Genomic DNA, 22,033 nt, shown 5'->3' on the forward strand with positions numbered 1-22,033 from the left:
TTCTGTAATTTTCTCATTCGAAATCTATAGTCAGAATCAAATAATGTAAGAATTGAATTCAGTTGTAAATAAAACCTTTTCGAGTAATGTGTGCAATATTTTGAGATTGGATACTTCCCTCTAATATTCGTAAGGAAGAATGATTCCATGCTTGAATAAAAGGGGTATCACTGCCTGAGTAACCTTACCGAGGCGCTAATAACAAGGAAATTCATCCCAATATACCTACCTAGGTAATTCAAACTTCTTACATCATGGGGCGTTTGAGTATGGACATCCAGCCAACTTCAGTCGCCATACAAACACCCAGTTGATTTTCCCACCTTCAGCGTCACACGGTATATTAAGAATGTCGACATACCTTCCACCAGGCTGGACCGCTGAGCAGCTTGGGTCTGCCACACTTTCCGACATCCAGCAATTACCTCCAGACGTAAGTATCTTCCTCCCTCCCTCTTTCTATTTCCCAACTAACTCGTCAAAGACTCTACACAAACTGGACCTCAATTACATGTCATCCGCAGGTAATTCGGCGCGAGACCTTGTCCTCACAGCCCAACTTACCGAATCCCGCCGTCTCGAGCGCATTTCCCTTGGTCTTCCCCCCGCCCCACCAAAGACCAAACCCGAGCGCGACCCATACGTACAGATTGTCGAAGATGAGCGGCTCAAGGACTTTGGATATCTATGTTTCCGTGCGACGTATGCTGATGATGCGAGGTGGGAGAAGTGGCAAGAGAAATTCAATGCGGGGTTGGAGGGGGGTTTGGTGGGGTGTGCTGGCCGGGAGAGGGTCGCGGAAAGGTTGATGGTAATGTTTGTTGACGATAGTGATTTAGACGGTGTGAGTTTTTCGGATGTCGCCAAGGCTTTTGCGGATGTGAAGGAGAATGGGGATTTTGGCCCTGGGTTGGATGTTGGGATGTGTTTGATGCTTGATGAGGAGGCTATGGCCTCATTACTGGAACCTGTTGAGGGCAAAGACCCGTGGGTTTGGGCTGTGGATGTGAGCTATGATTTCGATGGTGCGCAGATGGAGGATGGATACCCGGGACGGTTCAAGGTCGCCATTGATTCTTTGGTCTCGGACCTTTGGCCATTGCTTGCTGGCTCAAGTATGCAGCCAGAGAGTCTCTGGCAACCTGAAAATTCGATTTGGAAGAGTGCGATATAATTCGTGGCAAAACTTGGCATTGGAACTCGGAGAGGTTAATGAGTTGGTTTCACTTGGCACAATAAAAAGCGACACCTGCTTGTCTTTGATTCGGAATACAATAGAAGTCAGGCAGTCTGCCCTAATATCCAAAGGAGTCTTGGAACTTGGCTCAGATAGCTAACGGAAAGACTTGTACAAAACCTTCTTTACTTATAACTTTAGATTCACCGAGCTAGATATTGCAAGAATCACACTCAGCACTCAGCCTAGAAGTCCTCAAAAAGCAAGACGGGACGAATGGAGAACACAGAACGCAATATAAGAATGATAGAAAACTGGATTCTTGAATGAAGAGCCTTGAAACTGTAAATGTCATCTCCCAAATGGGCCATAATATTATCTGGCTTGTTATGCTGTTCAGCTGATGATTTTTAATATAGCTGCTCTCCGCTGTTGCATTATTACTGTAATAGATCAGACATGATTGTCAGATGTTCACTCATACGCCTAAGCTTGAGATGGAGATGTGTACGTACGGTTCGCTGAAAGTCCAAAATGATTCCTACTTTATATGCTGTAATAGCCCATTCCCCTCCTTTACATTCGAGGACTCAGGCGCCGGCAGAATTACACAGGGGAAACAACTATTAGGTAGTTTGAGCAGCAGTTCTTGCAGAATCGAAAAAAGAATGTAGTGCCTAGAAGATAGTTGCCACTCAGCATTCAACGTATGCAGGCACTTCTGTAATCAGATTCTTAGCGCGAAAACGGAGAGTTTCCAAACACACACGGAACGTAGGGTCCTTAGTGGAGTGCTATGTGAAGACATTATCATATACAGCTGAAATTTATACAACCCTCCACCCAAAAATACAAACCTGCTATCTCCAAAACGCCTTTGCCAATGCACCAATCCAACCATGCTCTATTCCAAAAAGCAATTTTAACAGTAATGTGGTTTGTCTTTACCACTCATGGTATTCATCACAGCATCAACAAACCCGCAGCCACTGCACAAACCATCGCCAACCACGTCGTCCTCTCATACATTCCCGTCGCAGCACTAACAGGCAATCCACAGCACTCCCTCGTATACGTCACGTTGTTGAACTTCGCTGCAACCTCAAACACGGACCCATTCCCCACGTTATAGTAATCAACATTCAAGAACTTCGGCGGGAATCCCCAGCTGGAATTGCAGTTCTCAGCTCCACTCCCCAAACTCCCAAACCCGGTAACGTTGTTCGTGACGTTCAAAAGCGGGATATTAGGAACCAGGATAGAGTTTCCGAGGAGATTGATGTCGTAATTTAGATTGTGGTTCATGAGATACAAACGGTTCTTGGCTTGATCCTCGGGAAGATCCGGTGGTCGTTGGACAGTACAGGGGAAGTTGCGGTCGACGGGATCAAACGGCGTCTCCCACATCTGTGAGAACTCGTCCAGCATCCATGGGATGGCGGTTTGGTTTGCTTCGTAGTCCATAAAGAAGACCACGCGCTTCCCTTGCAAGATCATGGAGGCGAGGGTGGGCCAATCGTTGAGTCCCATAGGTATCTTTGGGGGTACGTAGGCGTAGTTGTGGAGGTTGGTTTGTTCGATGAAGGGCTGGTAGGTGGTTACGGCGTTGTAGGCACCATTTCCGAGGAGGATGGTGATTACGTCGTATGGGTGCGAATGCACCCAATCGTAGACTGTTGAAAGGTACTCTGTGATAGGGCCTGCGTCGAGGACATCGCAGGAGCCATGGCAGAAATGTGGAACTTCTCCTACGAAGTGCATTTGTCCCTGTAACAGACGAATTCCATCGTTCAACTGTGTAGTCACATCCAAAGCTTGGTTTGCTGCTGCATTTCCAGGCCTAACAAATGGTGAATTGTGTGCAGCTACCTCTGTAATATTTCCATAACTTCGGCCACAGAACTCGACGTAGTTGTTACAGGGTGTGGTGTTTGTAGGCTGAGGGGCAGTCGAAGTCGTTGCAGTCGCTGTGCCATTCATGGTCCCATTTACGGAGAGAGTTGTTTGCGGTCGTCCAGTGAGTAAGAGTTGGGAGTCTTCGCTCGTGGACGTTGCGTTGGCGGTTTCATTGTTAGCAGTTATTATGCTTGTGCCTACGCCAAATAGTGTTGTTGAGCCCAGGGTTGTTGTTCGAATGGTAGACCCGCTGCTTATTGTTGTGACAATGGCAGATGTGGTAATGGCTGATGTTGAAGGTCTGGTCAAGGTCGAAGAATATGAGATGTATGTTCCAGTCGGGAGAGCTGCTGAAACTGTACCCTCAGATGTCCCACTCAATGTGAGCACATCTTGGGATGCTGCAAGAGCGAACAGCAAGCCATACCGAAGGACGCTTGAGAAGAGCATTGCTGTGAGGATGTATACTCAAGTAGGGAATACCAGCGAGAGGGATCAATTCTCCCAAATGGAGCGGGACTCCAAACAAACAAAAGTCCACCACAAACGAATGTTACGAGGTTCGACCAGAGAGAGGAAGGTTCGACAATAATATCCAGAGGCACAGGAAGTCCTCGCCCGCGTCAACCCAAAAAGCTAGACTAGGTAGACTCTTACCACCACGCAAAACCGCAGGCTCGTCGTCTCAACAGAGTGGAGTGGATTAAAATATCCGATCAATGACGTCGATTTTGGCTTCGGCAGCGCGGCGGGGAGATGTGAGGTGATGTTAGCCGGCAGACTAGAGAGGCACTAGAGCCGTTCCTGGATATTCTAGATCTGGAGCCAAGGGGGAGAAAATGCGAAAACGAGAGACTCTTGAGAATGGTTGCAAATATTGGCAAATAGAGGAGGCTCCAGACATTTGAATTACTTCTTACTTTCAGAGACCAAGGGTGCGAGACTCCGAGGGCTTCTAGGCTGGGTTACGAGGGGCTGAGCATTCATCCCGGCAGACGGGTACTGTGCGAGGCCTGAGACCTTGCTGTCACTCTGCCACGAGTGTTCAAGACAAAAAAGGGTTCGGGATGATATCTGGCCAAGAATCTTGGTATGTACCTACCTTCTACTGCCCAGACTCATCCAAAGAGACGGAACAAACGTTCTGCATTCTCGCTTGCTGTTAAACTTCTATCCTCGTTTCGATTGCGTTTGAAAGCAAAATATACTGTTGTTTGGTGTTGCAACTTTACTACTGTTTTCCTTTGTCGCTGGGACCAGATCGGCCCAAGGATGATACGGAATTAGACAGGAGAGCCGGAAAGACTCCCGTCTTCGCAACTCCGAGTACCCTGGAATACTATTGGTCATAGGGGCTTCGAAGCCTGAGCCAGTGAGCCCTCCCTGCGTCGCTTCAGTAGATGCCCTGCCCTGCTAGCCCAGCCACTCAAGCCTCCCGTCGCCCAACTGAATCACCATCAACGTTTCCCTCCCAAGCTTCAGATGACGTTGAGACACAAAAATAAGAAAAAAGGTTACTGTTGCCAACGCACAGTCTCCGGCTAGTAATGGTCACCACGACAGAGTCCAAATTATTCGGCCCTTGACTGGGATCACGGCCATATCTGCAGCTATTTGACATTGCTCGACGGCAGTCCAGAAGCCATGGCTGTGGATCTCATGCATCGGTGGCTGTCTTAGAGTAGCATGCTCCAGGGGCCAAGAACCCCACTGCACCAGTCGAGACGCGCAATGGGGGGCTGATATCCTTGTCGTTAGCCCGTGATGATGTCGTTTTGCAGTTTGTCGCAGTGTTGATATACACTACTAACCTCCTCGTCCTCATCTGCTCCCAGCTGATGCGTGTGATGCTCGCTGTTGAAAGGTCGCGATAATCATCCTCAACCGCATTCACGCCCTCGCCTCCGCTTTTGGCTTGACGCCAACTAACATATCATGGCTCTTCCGACGTTTCGATCGCTCGCTGCTCGCAGGCAGAAGGAGAAAACAGTGCAGGAAAACGGAGTTGCAGCTTCTGATGCTCCAGCAGCAGCACCGGAGCAGAATTCAGAGCGGACTCTGACACCCACGTATACACCTGGAGTCGACATCAAGGAAGCCACCAAGACACGAAAGATCTCAATAATAATCTCTTGCCTCTTCTTCTTCATTTCTGTAATATTCTTAATTCTGGTAAGCTTAAAACCCTGCAGAGTACAACCTTAAATCAACCATTTGACTCTAACCTTCTCCGCAGACGATCATCGGGAACATCAACAACAAGCCTGTAATCCGCGATACCTACTTCTTCTCCCTCGACCTCACGAACATCATCCCCGCCTCCGCAAACGACATCCAGCTCGTCAATTCTCTCGCCCGCTCCCTCGGCCTCCACGATTTCTACCAAGTCGGACTCTGGAACTTCTGCGAAGGCTACAACGATGAGGGGATCACATATTGCTCCAACACCAAACCACTCTACTGGTTCAACCCTGTCGAGATCCTGCTCAATGAGCTTCTCGCTGGCGCGACTATCGCTCTTCCAGCGGAGATCACAGATATATTGAGCCTGATCAGGATTGCTTCCCATGTCATGTTCGGCTTCTACCTGACGGGCATATGCATGAACTTCCTCTCCATATTCATCGCTCCCATCACGCTGAAATCAAGATGGTGGTCCTTCCCCTTCGCCATCTGGACATTCATTGCTGCTTTACTCACTACAGCCGCAACCATCATCGCGACAGTCATGGCAGTGATCTTCCGCAATGTAGCAACCTCGCAGCCAAGTTTGAACATCAGCGCCAGTATCGGCGAGCAGATGTTTGGCTTCATGTGGACTGGGTCTGCGTTCAGCATTTTCGGGTTCTTGATCCATCTCGGTATGAGCTGTTGCTGTGCTAGTAGGCGGGATGTTAGGACGGGGAGGAGGAAGGGGAGGATGAGTGCGTATGGTGATGCGGGGAGTGATGAGAAGAAGAGACCGTTGAATAAGAGACAGTGGAAGAAGATGCCCAAATTCATGCGGAGGAGGACGAGTGGTGAGGTGGTTTAGATGTGGAATGTGGGGAGGGAAGGGATTGTAAATAGCATGGGTGAGACATTTGGGCACTGGAAAATTCTGGCTAGAGGCGTTATGAGAGCTTGGATAGCGAGTGAATTTTGAGCGTGGTTGAATACCTGGTCTTGCATTGCCTGCATGTTGATAGCATGGAACTCAGAATAAATTATCGAAAAGACCACCGTTACTAAAATACGACAAATCTCTATCTGGTGTATCTACAGCACCTTTGCTCGTTCAACTCCACAATCGAGACTTCCGGCTTAGTGATCGCGAGACGCGAGACCTCCCAGTAATATTCCTCATTCATAATCTCTAACCCCATCTTCATCACATGCTCACCATCACAGCCATCCCACCAATCAGCTTCGCACCGATCATCGTGCCACCACCTAAAGTACTTCCTTGTCCCACGTATCATGAGTTTGAACTTCTGGAAACTAGGTAACTGTTCGACAGCGGCGTGCCAGTCTTTTCGCGGCTGCTTGCCCTCGTCGTTAGGGTCCTTGCCAGTATCCCAGTATCAACTGTATTGGGGTTCTCTTTCGAACGGCCAGTCCTTAAGACCAAAAACTGTCACTTCATCCGCAAAAGTTCGCTTGTAGTCCACAACTTCTTACAAACCATCACCACCTTAAATCCGTCCGCAAATGTCTCCGAAAAGGGAAATTCCAGCGGCGGCGCAAATTCCCCTTAAAATGCTGTTGCCAATGTTCTTACTGATCGACTCCATTAGCTGGATTCTGTCAGGTATCCATTTCGTGTATCAGCGATGAGATTAAACTCCATCACGATTCGCAGCCCTATCGTGAGGAGATACGTTTGTTGTTGCTCCACTATTGGTGTAACAATTACCGCTAGTTACCTACAAAATTAAGTCACCAAGCAGTTATCCTAATAAGACTCACCGGCTCTACGGCGGATACGTCAATGACAACGAAGCACTGGTCCTGACTGCTGTGTCCCAAACGGTGACACTGTGACATTCACGGAAAAGCGCAATGGAGTTTGTGATCCTTTGGTCGGAGTACCGAGACGTGAATGTGATTACGGTGGCCAAGTATTCTAAGCTCTACTTATAGCAGCAAAGCCTACCTCATTCTCCTGAAATGAACTCTACACCTACAATTTCAGAAAAACCTGTCCAAATACATCTATTCCGCTGACTCAGAACACTCTTTCAACCTGATAGTTCATAATGTCTTTTCCACCAGTGGAATCTCCTCTGGCAAGAGATCCACGCGACAACAATAACAACCCTCTCCAAGGCGAAAATCAGGAGATGCGGAAAACATAGACGACGATCAAGAAGTAGCCGACCTCAAGCATCTTGCTGGTCCCTCGGAACAAGAGATGATCGAAGCAGCAGATATAAAAGCAGATCGAAGCAGCAGATATAAAAGCAAAATTTCTACAGAACAAAATCATAGTAGCAGAGAAAAAAGCGAGAGCCAAGTTCCGAAAAGCACAACTGAAATTCCCGGACCCATGGGCTGTCTCATGGTATGCTCTAAAGCAGCCTCCAAAATTGATCCCTAAAGCTCCCGCGCCGGTTCCACTGAAAGTCATTCCCATCACCGTCAAAAAGGAAAGGTGTTTCCAAGACAAGCACCCAGTGCCGCCGACGAAGTTCCACTTCTTTCCGTACCTGCCCAGGAATGCCGTTATCTAATCATCAAGTACGCCGCAATGCTCTGGCAGGAGCCTCATATCCTCCGGATGCAATGCAAAGTTAGTATAGACTGGAGCCTTGATGTGTACGGAGATCCAAACGGAACTTGGAAGTTCATGTTTGGGCCTAAAGAACATCGTATTTCCGCCAAAACACCTCTGCTCTTCTGTACGTGTGTCGTGAGTCCAGGACTTGGACTATGGACGATGGCTGGGAGATGGTGCCAACCAAAGTGTCCAACAATACACCCGGTGAGGATGTGGTTACCGAGCGACGACTGCTTAATTTCACGACCGGAAAGATGATATGGGATATCAATGCACCGCAGATGAATAAGAAACTGATATTGGGAAAGAAGAAAGCACTGAATCCTGTGTCTCTACCTTTTCGCTCGACACAGGATGCCCTGAAAAAGTTTCGAAGATTGGCTGTTGACCAAGCTCTATGGTTTTTAAATATTTTCTTCTGATCTTGGAAGCAGCAGTTGACTGGAGGGACGTAATGGCTGGCCGTTCGGACAGAATAAGGATTCCGAGAAATTAGGCAGTCTTCGCAGTCACGAGGACTGGAAAGTAACTGTTAGGCGTTTGCCACAACTTGTTAGCCTACAGATAATCATGGGATCCGTTGGAAGCACAAATTACTCATCCTCGAAGATTACGGCAATGTTGGCGAGCGACTTTCCTCGTGGTAGCTCTTGACGTTTGGAACATGAGATTCAGCTTGTTCGTGTGCAAGCCTTGAGAGGCAAGAGGAATGGGTGGTTGTTTAATAGATGAGGTTCGCTTAGCGTATTCTGCTCTTATCGTTGTCTTTCTTGGCAATTTTAGGGTAAGTCAACAAACGGGATGAAATAAGCGAGATTTGGGAATAGTAATTCACGTCAGCCTTATCAAAACTTTTTCTAGTCACTGAGAAACTGAAATCTCATTGCACCCTAATTATCCGTACAAGATGAAACCATTGTCTCTTCACTACGCGTGAAATACGATTGCATCAAATGGTCTGGAAGTACAGTCGTATAACATCATCACGTCTCATCGAATGGCGGTTCCCCTGCGGAAATTCCACCTACCATGAATCTTCCAGGAGCCATCCGATCAGAAATTCGGGTTATTTTTACCTCATCCGCTTCATCTTGGATTCGCCCGCCGTGTCGAGCGAACTATTCTTTTTCAAAGAGAGCGAGCTTAGGTAGACGACTCCTAATCTAGTTCTTCACGAATTTCCTGCAAGATGAGTAACTGCTTGGACCCAAAGAACTTTAGTTATACTAACAGCTTAATTGGCTCTATTTCGCACAACAGGTAAATCCTTCACACACAGTCCCGCAAGCAATCCGACATTTGACCAGATTCACCTGACTCAGAACTCTCTTCCTTACATCCGCCGCGCTGCTCGATTCTCTCGTTGCAGTCGACTCACCCACCTCGAAAGCTTTCCCGTTATCCACAACTACTTCGATCTCATCTTCTCGCTTTCCACTAACACCGCTCTTTCTTCCTTCAATTTCTTGCTCGCTTACTAATTCGGGCTGTAAAGTCGTCGAATGGATGCCATATGCATGGAGACACTCGTTGATGCGCATGGCCTGCACCATGAAATTGCTCAGCGAGTTGTCGGATGTCAAAACGTGAGCGGAGGCGAGAGCCTTGTGCTGCGAGAGTCTCCAGACGTGGAGTTCGTGGATAGAGAGGACATTAGACACCTTCTCCAGGTCGTGTTGGATGTCATCTGGATTTACGCCGAGTGGGACAGATTCGAGCAGAATTGAGCCGCTGTTTTTGACTGTGCCTTGTTAGCTGCCGCGTTCCAAGCTATTCCGTCATAATAGAAGGACGTGGGATATGTGGTCTTACCCAACGGAATTGCGCTGGCGAAAATCATAATCGCAATACCAAGGCTCACACCAGGATCAGCATAGAACCTGCCCTCATATCTGGCCTGCCAGATAACAGCAGCAGCTATTATGACCCCAATATTATTGAGCGCATCCCCAATCACATGGACGAGGACACCCATCATGCCAAGGTCGTGACCATGGCCGGCTTTACTCGAGTCGACCTTATGTCTGTGATCTTTATGGGAGTTGCATGACTATCACTGTTAGTTCCTGGCGAGAAATATCGAGGAATAGAGACTACATACATCCGTGAGTTCGATGTTGGTACTCTCTGTCTCTTCCATGTTTGGAAGAGAGGAGGGACCATGGTCATGCTCTGGAGCGGATCCTTCAGTAGTGGTCTAAGATATTTCAACTAGCCAAGGATACATACCGTGGAGGAATATGGCGCTGATAATGTTCAATGTGAGACCAACGCATCCCATGATAAGAACCAGCATGGGATTCTCTACTCCTAAGTACGACGTCAGCAATAATTGCTTTAGCGCGGAAGCGCGGAAGCGAGCTGATATTTACTTTCAAGTGACACAAATCTTTCGATAGATTGTAAGAAGATACTGACACCAAGCGCCTGTACCCACCAAGTCAGTCAATTTTTCTAAATAGTTATTGAGAGACGGAAATCCATAGACATACCAAGAGAAAGACTCCGTTGAAGAATGCTCCCAGTAACTGCGCACGCTGCCATCCGAATGACAGCCCTTTTGGTGTCTTCTCTTTCATTGAGATCTATTCCAACCTCGTCAATGATTGAATCGAAAGACATCGTAGAGATACAAGGCACAAGGCCACTTACCCTAACAGCTACCAGAGCTACAATAAATCCTACTAAGTCATTCATCTATACATCCCAGTCATGAGCCGACGTTCCTGATAAGGAGTGAAAAGAAGAGGAATATTCATACATAATGAAATGCATCAGCTACCAGAGCCAATGAATGTGTGTAAAAGCCAACTGCAGTACCTATGGTCAGCGAAAGTCCTCGCACGATGCAAAGAATATAGCGTGGGAGGGCTATCTCGTGATTCATAAAATGATAGAATGAAAGAATATGGGCAATTACCTGATATTTCTGCGATGAAGAAAGAGAAAGAGATGCCAATAATTATCATCAAGCGCGTCGATTTGCTCAACCCTTTGGATTGCGCATGGCCGTGATCGTGGCCATGGTCGTCAGCGCTGCTGTGATGGTGGCTATGTGGCGCCATGTTGAGCCTCGATGTTAGACTATTTTTTTTTTAAAAAAAAGAATCAATAATGTGATTAAATGTTCAAATTACAGAATAAATAAATGTAAAGAAGACGAAGACGAGGAAAGGTTAAAGTATACCGAGGCTTGATAATGCTTGATTTATGGGTTGGCGATCAAGTCTTGGAAGCGTGTCAGGAGTGTTTGGCGGTTCAGTGCGATTTGGAAGGTACCTAGCCAAGACCCGCCACAGGCACTGCTGTTGGGTGAGCCGAGAAGCCTGGGGAAGGCAGAGCCGAGTTACGAAGCGAAGTCTGTGTGACGTGTGTTAAATAGTGCCTTGCGCTTAGGCTTGTGGTTGTTTGTTTTCTCGATTTTGGGAGGTTGAAAAAATTCTTGAGAAGGTAGATTCTTGACTAGATTCACGATGAGTTGCGCGTTTGACTGGCAGCCTACCTTCTAGCGTTCAGAAGGAAGAGGGGAATCATGGCGTGGTTCAGCACTGGCATGAATCACGTGAATTATTGGACCGCCACTTTCCAGTCCAGCCTATTTTGTTGTGTTTTTAGTGGGAATTGGGAGGCGATGATTACCATAGTGAGCCCGACTATTGTTCTGGTGTAAACAGAGATCAGAGAGAGTGGATTCTCATGAAATTGACAAAACCGGTCTGGTTGGGCCACTCTTTGTCGATACAGCTTGCCTGTACATGTTCATAATATGTGTTCTTGGTAACAGTCAGCCTTGATGCATGATAGAACCGTACTGCTGTGAAAAGCACAAGTATCATGTCCCCAATGTTCCGCTTACAGCTATTCCATCAGCAATATTTACATTCTCGCTAACCTAATTTCGCTTACGCCTCCCAACCTCTCCCAATCCCTCCCACCGAATTCCACTCCGCATCCTCACGGCCCCCTCATTCGGCACACCCGGCGAAGTCAAACTCAACATCTTCCCAAAATCTGGCGTCCCAATACCAGAAACTGGATCCCATCCCTGAGTCGCATTCCAACTCGCGCCAGGAACAATTGGGCTTCCATTTGGACTACCGTTGAAGCGTGTCAGACCGTTGCAACCTGTTGATGCGCCAGTCGTGATGTCGTTCATTGCTGAAGTACCATTGGAGTAGAGCCACTATTCTGCTTGTCAGTTTTACCGCTTTCACCATCTGAGGTCGGAGCAATAGGGGGCTATGGATCCTTACCGGATTGATAAACCCCATCGGCGGCATCCCCTGACTAATCCTTGCGGAATTCAACATGGCCACCACGCCCGCAAACACCGGCGCAGCTGCTGATGTGCCACTCACAAACCCCATTATCCCCTTATCAACAATAGTAAAGTTATTACTCTGCGCCGAGACATCTGGAAAAGCCCTCCCACTTGGATTAAACAGCCCCTTATTCTTCTCCCCAAGCTTCGACAGATACGACGTCACAGCAGCTTCTTGATACGCCGGTCTCGCCCAGAGGTCGGAAAAGCCACCTGACGAGAAGAAGACGCCTTCTTCTGGATCTACAGATGTCGTACCACCAACAGCCGTTACGTACGGACAAGACGAGGGGAATTGTGAGTTGAAAGTCGTTCTATTAGACCCATCATTCGTGAGGCAGAAACTCCCAACCCCGGAGTCACCAGAAGCGAAAACGACGGTCTTCCCTCTCGCACCAAGCTGCGCAAACATGTTACAGACTTGTATTGCGTAAGCGGGTGGGATTTCTTGCTCGTTCTCGCCGTATGAGATGGAAAGTACATTGGGGATTTTATCATTCGGTAAGGCCATGAGGGAGATGAGGAAGTCGAGGTAAGGTTCATTTTGGGCGGTTGCTGGGTCTGGTTGATCACCGTCTGGGATGAGAGGGCCGCGACCGCCGACGGAGAACTCGGTTACTGGTGTGGGTGAACTGATGGCGATGATGTACTGGTTGTCGAGGTTGGCTTCGCCGCTGTCGTTTGCGCTGTTTTGGTCGTTGAGTCCCCCATTGAGTTGGACAACATTGAACTGTACGTGACAATCAGTCATGAGCAAAGGAAATACAAGTCAATCTTGGGCAGATGGACAAGAAGATTGGAAGGGGAAACATACACTCTGCCCGATTGCATACGGGGCCAGCGCCTGCGCAAACTGTACCGTATCCGCATCCCTCGCATATTCATCCAGAAACGAAGCATAGCCCACCGTGTTACCATTATTTGGATCAGCTTTATAATGCATATTATACAGATCCAGCAAGCATGTCGGCGTCACCATGCTTGCACATGAAGCATTAACCTGCGTGGCTGCCCACTTGGCTGGACTCATGTTGGCTGGGTACTTGATCTGTGACCTAGAGTATCGTGGTTGAATGGAGCTGAATCTAGTTGTTGGTTGTACGAAATTGATATGTGGCGCTACTTCTGCTGGGACTGAGTAGGACAGTGTTCGAAGGATAGGCTTGGATGTGACCGGGTTGGTGTACCAGTTGAATGTTGTGCCGAGGAGAGTGTTGGCTTTCGCTACAGTCGTGGAGAACAGTATGTATTCACCCTCATGGTTGACATTCGTGATATCATTATCTTGAAGCCAAAATACCGTTGTGTTTGAGGCTTCATCCGTGGGCTGTAGGAGGCTCCTGAGTTCATGCCCGGAATAATGCTTCCCATACTGTTGATGGTCTGGAGTGGAGACTGCTAACAGTTTGCTGTAGAATGTAGCTAGGTTTTGTTGTTTGAGAGATAATCGAAGCTTGATGCTCTCATCACCGCTGGCGGCTTTGACTTGTACCCAACCTCTTGGTACATTGTGCAGGGACTCAAATACATTCGTAGTATGAGCGAGGTCGAATAGAGAAAGTAAAGATGTTAGCTTGAAAGTAAGCATTGTGCAAAGACCTGCTCTAATTAGCAAAGGAGTGAAGATAAGAGCCAAGTTCAAAATTCTGCGAACATTGACGTAGGGGCTGAGCTGAATGTTGCTACAATTATGTTTGAACAAGCTTTGAAGTATCCTGGTACTCGCATCGATGCATGCCACCAAGCATTTGTATCTGTATCAACTATCTGTTTTGCTAAGAATCTTATTCGTCGTCCGGTTCCCGAGAATGATGCTTGCCGTTGTTTCAAAACAATGTGCTCTGACCATCCGAGTACCGAACAGCGAAAAGCTGTCAGGTGAAGGGTAAAATATAGGCTCGTCCAAGAGGTCATAGTATGAATCGAGTCAATATTCGGATGGTGGTTTTGTTGTATCTATATACTGGGAACAGCCCAAACACGCCACCAGACATGGCAAGCTTACCGAAAGAACACAAACGAGGAAACAAGCGGCAGCGAACCTCGAAACATGTTCCGAGCCGCCGGGTATAGAAAGCTTCATCTCGTCTTGGCACGAATTTAGATCTACGGTTTTCATATGCCTCAGAGAGCTGAGAAAAAGAAATATCGGTTGAGAGAAGCTGTAAACACCATCCATTAAAGCCTAAGGTATATACATTTTTTTTTATCATCACACTCTCCACAGCATCAAGCTCTCCCCTCGTCCCCTCCAGATTTTGCGATTGATCAAGCAAAGAAGAAAAATCGTCATAGGTCGTCGTATCATCGTCAAAGGTATCCCATCTCCCCTTCCTCCGTAGTCCCATCCCCTGTCAGTACCTTGCTGCAGCTTTAGCTCCAGCTTCCGACCAATATCCTGACAATACCAGATGGATCAGCCAATCAGGCATGATCCATCATCCATTTCTATATGTTTGAAAATAGAAACAGTGAAAGCACCAAAAAAAAGAAGATCCCCATGCGTATGTGCAAACAATCCACCCAGAGAGAAGATGAGATGCTATCCAGTAACACTCATAAATGGAGGGAGGAATTGTTGAGCGTAACATGTTCCGTTATCGTGAGATATTATGCCGAAGTCTATTTGCTCAGAAGGTTTCGGACTCGCCGCTTTGATTACTCGCTATCGTGCCAAATGTATCTGGAGAAGGTTATTCTTGGTATATCTTGAGAGACTGAAGTTTATATACCTCTGTTCTTATTTCGACGGATTACTGTTTCGTCTCTATTTAGTTCGCCGCTCCTTGAAGCTGAACTCATACTTCGCGGGCCGGTTGGCTTTCTAGCAGGAACACCCGTGGGCATTGATCTTGTAGCAGACCTCGGCGAACTTGCTGGATCATAGTCCACGGGCAAGTGCTCGTTACTGAGAGGGCTAGGCTTTTGGAGCTTGCCGGTTCTGATCTTTGGTGGTCGTTCTGGGGCCAGTGGCTCCTTGGGTGGGCGTTGGGGAGGCTGATTTGATGCAGAGCCGTTGGAATAGCCGCCATCAGAGACCGGTGACATGTTCCCGGTGTTATTTGTGCCGTTGCTGTATCGATTCGTCTGTTGAGCTGGTAGCCGATTTAAACTTGTCTGAGAGCCCCAATCCAGGGACCTTGGAGACATGGGGGAATCGAAATTATCGGCTTGTGATTCCAAGGCTGTTTGGTAACGATGAGTTGGGCCGACTCGAGGTTGAGGATGTTGCAAGTTAAGCGAGTTACGATGAGCCTTGTATTTGGGATCCTCAGGTGGTAAAAGTGATGCTGGAGGCTCATTCTCATTGAATTGCTGGTCAATTTGATCTTGAGAGAACCCGGAATGAAGCTTGTCATCTCCGTAGGGGTCATTATCTGCGTAATTCCCTAGATCGGAACCAGACCGGGACGGAGGATCTTGGTACTGCTCTTCTCCCTTGCGGCCGCTGCTACGTCCACTACTTCTGAATCCACGGAGAACGGTGGAAGCAGTTGTCTCAGACCAACGGGAAACTTTAGGTATCCAGCCAGAAGAGCTACTTGACTTGTGCTTTTTGCTCTTGTCGGTTCGAGGTGTATTCTCGTTGCTCAGCGAAGCGGGCGCAACATATTGTTGGGGTGGTGTGCCGAGCGGAGCTGAGCCACCACGAGATATTTCCCGAGTCGGAGTGAGCAGCTGTTCGTTGTTCTCGAACTGGTTGTCTAGGACGACTTGTTCATGATGATCGAGCTCCTCTTCATCACCCTCTGGTACAGTGCTGATGCGGTGATCGGAAAACTTGCGGTTGTCGAATAGTCTTGTGGCGCTTGTTCCACGTGAATGAGGAATAGACAAATGACCAGACTGGCTAGCGTGGCTGGCAGTGGATGTTCCTGCATTTCCTTCGGGCTCGTATCCTCGATCATCATAATTACCTTCTTGTCCAAGATCATCATAGGACTCTCCAGGGTGGCTGTCAACCTTCAGGCCTTGAGCAACCTTGAGTCCTTCCACCTCACCCAACAGTTGAACCAACATCTCCTCGATCTTCCCGAGATCGTTGGAGCTTTTCATGCTCAATCCTTTGAGTGCTCTTCTGAAAACATTTCTCTTCTTGTTGGGAATGTCATCGAACATTTCATCTTGTGAGCCCTGACGGATAGAGCGTGGACCGCTTTGAGGTTGAGGTCTTGGGCCATTGATAGCCTTCTGAAGAGACTTATCGGTGTTACTCTGAACCTCAGTGATGATAACATCTTCTGTATCAGCAAGCAGACGCTTCATGTCCTCAAAGGAGTTTCGCATTTCTGCTGCAGCGCGAACGAGAGTGACGAGAATTTCGGTATCTCTGGCGCTTCTTTGGGCATCACGAACAGTAAGCTGCGTATGATTAGTGATTTTCATAAGAAGACATAGGACTACTTACATGATCCATCAAAGCAACAATGTCCTTCGATTGGATACGGTCAATGCCGTTTCCAGTTGCGCTATCATAGATTGGTGATCCCATTCCGTGAGACATACCACTGAGGTGACGAGCATGCTTTGGGGTGTAAAACGGATCTTCTCCCACCATTTCATCAGCTCCACCGTCAGCATCTTGGTCCAAAAAGCCAACTCCTTTGATTCTTGGCTCAGGTGTAGCAGCAGCGCCAGGAGAGCGTGCATTAGGTGCGGATGAGATGTAGCCCTCATCTTTAGGAGAAGTAACCCGAGCAGATTGATAGTTCAAAGTGGCGGGGGCGAAACTGTTATTGAGACCTTGAAATCCTGGCTGGCCTAGAAGATCGCGGTCAAGATCGCCTCCAATGGCTGCAATAGGACTTGTTCCTTCATATGGGTTTGTGATAAGGGTATCACGTTTCCTTTCTCCTGATGTTCGCTGCCACTCATCATCGTGATCTCCACTATGTTCTCGGTTGTGGTGTGCAATGGCCGCCGCTCCTCCAGCTCCTACAGCAGCACCAATTAGAGCAGCTTCAGCAGCCTTGAGGTTGGAATCGGATCTACGGTCGTGGCTGGAGGCAGTGTCCATATGTTCTTGAGGTGTTGCCTTTCCAGACCAATGATCTCTGGTCGTCTCTTGAGTTCCGCCAGGTCCCTGAATGATAGAAGGGTTTGTATCCACCTCCGATTCTCCATCGCCATATCCAATCTCGGGCATTGGATCATGCATGTCAGGAAGTCCGCTGGCACCCAGTTTGAGTTGTTCATGGCTCGCAGTCTCGCTCAGGGGGACGTCGATGCTGTGTCGAGGAGATGGTATCTGTCCTTGACCCTCCATTGCTCGTTCCTTAAAGGACATGTGCAGAGGCGCCCCGGTATGCTCCAGTCTATCTTCATACTTGATCTGATCGGCATCGGAATGCTTCTTGCTACGGCTAGCCAAAACAGCGGCTGCTACACCGGCAGCAATAGCTTGCTCTGCCTTGTGACTCTTGTACTTTGGCATTGCAATCTTCCGACCTTGCTCATCAATATCATACTCTTCGACGTACTTGGAAGGGCTATTTCGTTGACTGGAAGTACCCTGGTCAGATTCATCATACTCGAGACTTCTTGAGGCATCGTGCTTGGCGGGACTATTTCCACGGCTTGTGAAATGCCTCTCGGATCCATCTTCGAACGAAGCATAAGAGCCTCTGCGATCATATTGACCATCGTTTCCAGAAAATGCAGAATCTCTGGTGAGTTCCGATTCGTTTACTAGCGAGGCAACCGCAGATTCAACGGCGATAGGAGTGTGCACATAGTCTGGGATTGCCCCGAGACCGCGAACATTCTGACCTGTAGCTACACGATCCAATTGTGGGCGATCCACGCTATCGTCGGTATAGTTCGAATTGTGCTTGTAATCCAATCCAGAAATACGATAACTACTTGGAGATCCAAGATCACGGTTTCGGTCATTCTCGCGGTGTTGCTCCTCCCAGTACTCACCATCTTGGGTAAGCTCGGAGTCGGTAAGCCCTCCTTGTCGCACTTCTGCGAAGTCGTGTCGGTTTCCATGCACGTTGCCGAGCGAGTCGAGAGACTTCATGGATCTACTACCAGATCGGGCGTGCTGAGGCGACTTGTTCAGGGAAGAGTAAGAGCCCGTGCTGTGAGTTAATCTTGAATCTCTGTGTTGGACATCTGGGTCTCCTTCGGTGTAGCCAGAGACGCTCTGTATTGGACTCAGACCACGACGCTCCTGGGCATAGGGAACATATCGTAGAGGTGGAGGCACTTCTTGATTATTCTGGTAGTAGTCGTGATGGTCATCCTCAAGAAGTTCTGGGTCGTGGTGAACATCACTGTCATTACGATGATGCATCGCAGCAGCTCCCAAACCGGCTCCCACAGCAGCACCACCGAGACCAGCTACTAATGCGCGGCCCTTGCCTCCACTGCGTTCATCTTCCACAAAAGAATCCTCGCGGTCAGGCGAATACTGCATGGGAACTTTCCGTCCGTGCTCGTCTAATTCGTACTCCTCTTCCTGGACGTGCTGTTGACTTGGGAGATCATGGAGACTCAGATTTCCACGGGAGTAATTGGAGTGTTGGGTTCCAAGACCTTTCTGAAGCTGGACTGGAGTTCTCGTAGGTGTGCTAGATGCCGGTGATACAACACCTCGAGACACCTCACGAACTTGAGTGACTCTCTCTTGACTTGCTGAATGAGGTCTCTCCGTTTCTGCCGACAAGATAGAACTTCTGGTTATCTCTGAAGCATTGATATCGCTCATCAGCGGCATCGGTGGTGGTACAGTCTCGTAATTATGCTCCTCGTAGCTTTCAGCAAGACTGTCACTCCTACTGCGGCTCTTCGTCCTTCTTCTTCGTCGTTCTTTTCGATCTTCTTCGAGCGACTCCTCTGATTGATGCTTGTGTAACGCAGCTGCCGTCAACGCACCGAGTCCAGCTCCAGCAGCTGCCATTTTGATATTTTTGTGCCCATCGCTGCTGCGTTTTTTATGAATTCTCTCTCCATCCCTGACCACAGTCTCCTCTGAAGTCTCTCGCTCGAAGCTTCTTGGAGAATCATTCATCACACGACTGATGTTTCTGTCTTTCCGACCCTTGATGGTATTTCCAGACAAGACTTCAGTATCATTGAGGACGACTTTTGGTCTGCCAGAAGCATCGCTGCCCCGATCTGAAAGTCGTCGAATACTCGAAGTCTCCTCCCTGGAGTCTCTAGAAATACCACTTCCTGAAGTGATAGAGCCTCTGCGATCTCGATCCCGATCACGAGTTTGGTGTTTACTCTGCTCTCGCTTGAGTGCCGTGAGCTCAGGAAGGATCAGTCGTCGAATAGCATCTTCAACCGTCTCAAGAAGCTTTGGATTGTTGATGGAGGATTTTGAGGTACCGGACCGGAAGGAGTATGCATCGCCGGACTTTCCGCTTAGATGAGAATTGAGCAAGCTGGAGTCTCCTCCTGATACCATAGATTCTTCATGGTGGGTTCGACTGGATCTTCGTCGTGGGGATCTTACACTCTCTGTTGCATGTTCTCCGCTAACACTTCGACTTCTGCTACTGTGTTTGCGCCGCCTCTCCGACTTGTCTCCTCGTACTTTCTCCACAGCCTTCTGGGCCACTATTCGCTCACGGCTGAGGCTTCGACTTCTTCGGCGCGAGGGTGTTCTCAATTTTTCAGCAGCTGCATCAGCGACCAAGCCAGCACCAGCTCTGACAGCCAATGCTTCACCGCGAGAAAGACTTCGACTGCGCTTCCTTTCTGGTTCTCTAGACTTGCCATCAAGAAAGCTGTCTGCAGGCATGGATGATATGTCGGATGTGTTCTGTTGTACATATTTTGATGAGCTCTCGCCAGTGGGAATCAACGGACTTCCATGTCTTCTCGGCATTATCTCCACCTCAATTGGACCACCGCCTCGAGAGGTAACGTTTGACTCTTCGGTAGCCGATCGGTAGGAGTGTAGGCTGTGGTCGTCGCCTTCTCCTTCTAGCACCAGTGACTTGTCGCTCTTGACGTTCGGCGATAGTTGAATTCGTTTGGTATAGGAAGCTTTGCGGTTGCTCCCACGCTCAGTGATTTGGATGTGGTCATTCGACGATTTGCTTCTGCTTTTCGAGGATGGTCGTACTTTGACTCGTACCGATGGTCGACGAGAGTCAGCCTGACTGCCTTTTCCACCTTCAAAATATTCAATCAACAGAGATGTCTGCGACTTGTTCGTGCTAAGGCCGTGTCCGTCCTTGTCGCCCTTCTTGCGCCGTGTAGATATCGTGACAGGACTTCCGTCCTCTGGCAGTGTAAACTGGCTCTTGTCGGTGATCCTCGATCCAAGCTCTGTTCCTCCAGTGGTGCTATCAGTCTCCGTCGGCGCAGGTAACGGAGGACCTTTTCGATCGGCACCCATTCTGGCAACTCAAAGGTCAGCCGAATGGTGGAGAGGATGCATGAGAAGTAATAAAGGCCGTTTGCTGGCGACGACGTTGTGGAACAAGGTATTGGGAGAGGCTGGTGACTTTTGGGGGATGTTGAGAGGTAGGCCGAGTCGCTGGGGTTCGCCCAGCTGAGGCAACCCGGTCGTCGTACAGATGCGGGAAAAGAAAAGCCCACGGCGTCGAAGGAAGGTCTAAGGTCCAAGATCCAAGGTCCAATCGATTTGAAATAGAAAAGCCAATGGTTGATGACAAGGTCGAACGGTCGAAGGCGAGCCGGGTCGAAGTTCGGCAACAATAGCAGCTCTGTTATGGCAGAGGCAGAGGCAGAGGCAGAGGCAGAGGCAGAGGCAGAGGCAGAGGCAGAGGCAGAGGCAGAGGCAGAGGCAGAGGCAGAGGCAGAGGCAGTAAGGAAGACAGGTCGAGGTCGAAGTTATTTGGTGGGCTGGGCTGGGCTGGGCTGGGCTGGGGAAGGGAAACAGGATGATGCGCTGGTCGTTGTGTTGACTGCCCGACGACCCAGCGAATCAATGGCCTGGGAGCTTTGGCGGCACTATCGGTTTAGGGTAGGGGCCTAGGGGCCAGGGGGCCTTTGCCTGATTTGGCGATTATTCTGCGTGGAGCTGCAGAATAACGACGTCCAATCGTCCAGCCGAATTGCTGGACGGACGAGTGAATGGATGCAGACGCTGCTCTTTCTTTCCTGTCTTTCTGTCTTTCTTTCTTTCTTTCTTTCTTTCTTTCTTTCCTTCTTGCTTTCGCTGTTTCTCAATCCTTCGGTGATTCCCCTCGCCTTGCTTGTCTTACGAGGAGCGATTTCGTGGCGGTGTTATATTCGCCCCTCGAAACGTATTTCCGGCCAATGGTTGGGAAGAGTTCACCAGGTGCAGCAACTCGACTGCGCTTTCCTGCAGGACTAATGTACTCCTGCATCTTCAGAACTTGTGATCTACGCTGGACCCTCCTGTATTTGAGGACAGGCCGGGCCTCGAAATCCCTTACACAGCTACAAAAAGGAGTTGTACAGCATCATTGGACCTCTCTCTCTTGTCAAGTCAAGTCAAGCCTCATTCAGGTTTGTTTGCTCTCAACAGGTCACAGCTGTTTGAGCTTGCGGGCGGTGACAGGGGAGCACCGGCAGCTTTTCTAGATGAAGCTTGGGGCAACAGATGGTGCTGCCGCCCAGTAGGACGGTGCACCAGGTGGGCCGTTTTATCTATCCTCAGCCTCGTTGCTATGGAGATATGAGTTTTTGTTTAGGGACTATGCACCTTCACGGAGCACAAGAGCTTTGATGAATTTTTATTTAGGATGGCTTGGGTTTGATGAGAATATGAGACATCGTGAGCGTGGCGTGGAGTTGAGAACTCGATTTGGAGTGTGATCGGAACGACGTGATGGATGCGTGCATAAAACCGGCCTTTGGTGAAAGATGTGCAACTGCTGCTAACTTCGTAGTGAATCGAGGGCGGCGGATAATCCCCCCATGCACCCGAATG

The 22,033-nt window shown here is 48.7% G+C and overlaps 8 protein-coding genes across 8 annotated transcripts; 3 read left to right on the plus strand and 5 right to left on the minus strand.

Annotated features, from left to right (window-relative positions):
• The first annotated feature begins 59 nt into the window (after positions 1-59).
• ONS95_003892 (uncharacterized protein) lies at positions 60-1,512 on the plus strand. Its single transcript, XM_058497223.1, has one exon. It carries the CDS (start codon positions 350-352, stop codon positions 1,172-1,174), a length of 825 nt encoding a protein of 274 aa, XP_058353166.1. The 5' UTR covers positions 60-349; the 3' UTR covers positions 1,175-1,512.
• An 87-nt stretch (positions 1,513-1,599) lies between these two features.
• ONS95_003893 (uncharacterized protein) lies at positions 1,600-4,076 on the minus strand. Its single transcript, XM_058497224.1, has 2 exons — positions 1,693-4,076; positions 1,600-1,620 (listed from the first exon to the last, which is right to left on the minus strand). Exon 1 carries the CDS (start codon positions 3,521-3,523, stop codon positions 2,141-2,143), a length of 1,383 nt encoding a protein of 460 aa, XP_058353167.1. The 5' UTR covers positions 3,524-4,076; the 3' UTR covers positions 1,600-1,620; positions 1,693-2,140.
• Positions 4,077-4,304: 228 nt separating this feature from the next.
• On the plus strand, positions 4,305-6,369 carry ONS95_003894 (uncharacterized protein). Its single transcript, XM_058497225.1, has 2 exons — positions 4,305-5,245; positions 5,310-6,369. The coding sequence occupies exons 1-2, from the start codon at positions 5,009-5,011 to the stop codon at positions 6,105-6,107; spliced, it is 1,035 nt and encodes a 344-aa protein (XP_058353168.1). The 5' UTR covers positions 4,305-5,008; the 3' UTR covers positions 6,108-6,369.
• A 1,019-nt stretch (positions 6,370-7,388) lies between these two features.
• Positions 7,389-7,688, minus strand: ONS95_003895 (uncharacterized protein; the record flags this gene model as incomplete). The annotated part of the gene is made up of 1 exon (XM_058497226.1): positions 7,389-7,688. The coding sequence occupies one exon, from the start codon at positions 7,686-7,688 to the stop codon at positions 7,389-7,391; it is 300 nt and encodes a 99-aa protein (XP_058353169.1).
• A 1,209-nt stretch (positions 7,689-8,897) lies between these two features.
• Positions 8,898-11,328, minus strand: ONS95_003896 (uncharacterized protein). Its single transcript, XM_058497227.1, has 12 exons — positions 11,112-11,328; positions 11,020-11,060; positions 10,753-10,916; positions 10,594-10,643; positions 10,485-10,529; positions 10,325-10,417; positions 10,205-10,259; positions 10,062-10,142; positions 9,934-10,004; positions 9,645-9,882; positions 9,064-9,573; positions 8,898-9,014 (listed from the first exon to the last, which is right to left on the minus strand). The coding sequence occupies exons 3-11, from the start codon at positions 10,895-10,897 to the stop codon at positions 9,077-9,079; spliced, it is 1,275 nt and encodes a 424-aa protein (XP_058353170.1). The 5' UTR covers positions 10,898-10,916; positions 11,020-11,060; positions 11,112-11,328; the 3' UTR covers positions 8,898-9,014; positions 9,064-9,076.
• Positions 11,329-14,195, minus strand: TPP1 (polynucleotide 3'-phosphatase). The gene is made up of 2 exons (XM_058497228.1): positions 12,968-14,195; positions 11,329-12,883 (listed from the first exon to the last, which is right to left on the minus strand). Exons 1-2 carry the CDS (start codon positions 13,739-13,741, stop codon positions 11,927-11,929), a joined length of 1,731 nt encoding a protein of 576 aa, XP_058353171.1. The 5' UTR covers positions 13,742-14,195; the 3' UTR covers positions 11,329-11,926.
• Positions 14,196-14,305: 110 nt separating this feature from the next.
• On the minus strand, positions 14,306-20,894 carry ONS95_003898 (uncharacterized protein). Its single transcript, XM_058497229.1, has 3 exons — positions 16,562-20,894; positions 14,886-16,515; positions 14,306-14,836 (listed from the first exon to the last, which is right to left on the minus strand). Exons 1-3 carry the CDS (start codon positions 20,507-20,509, stop codon positions 14,784-14,786), a joined length of 5,631 nt encoding a protein of 1,876 aa, XP_058353172.1. The 5' UTR covers positions 20,510-20,894; the 3' UTR covers positions 14,306-14,783.
• Positions 20,846-21,244, plus strand: ONS95_003899 (uncharacterized protein; the record flags this gene model as incomplete). Its single annotated transcript, XM_058497230.1, has 1 exon — positions 20,846-21,244. The coding sequence occupies one exon, from the start codon at positions 20,846-20,848 to the stop codon at positions 21,110-21,112; it is 267 nt and encodes an 88-aa protein (XP_058353173.1). The 3' UTR covers positions 21,113-21,244.
• Positions 21,245-22,033: the final 789 nt, after the last annotated feature.

Source organism: Cadophora gregata (genome assembly GCF_030347475.1).
Source record: "Cadophora gregata isolate MNR1 chromosome Unknown scaffold_13, whole genome shotgun sequence".
NCBI classification, from domain to species: Eukaryota; Fungi; Ascomycota; class Leotiomycetes; order Helotiales; family Ploettnerulaceae; genus Cadophora; species Cadophora gregata.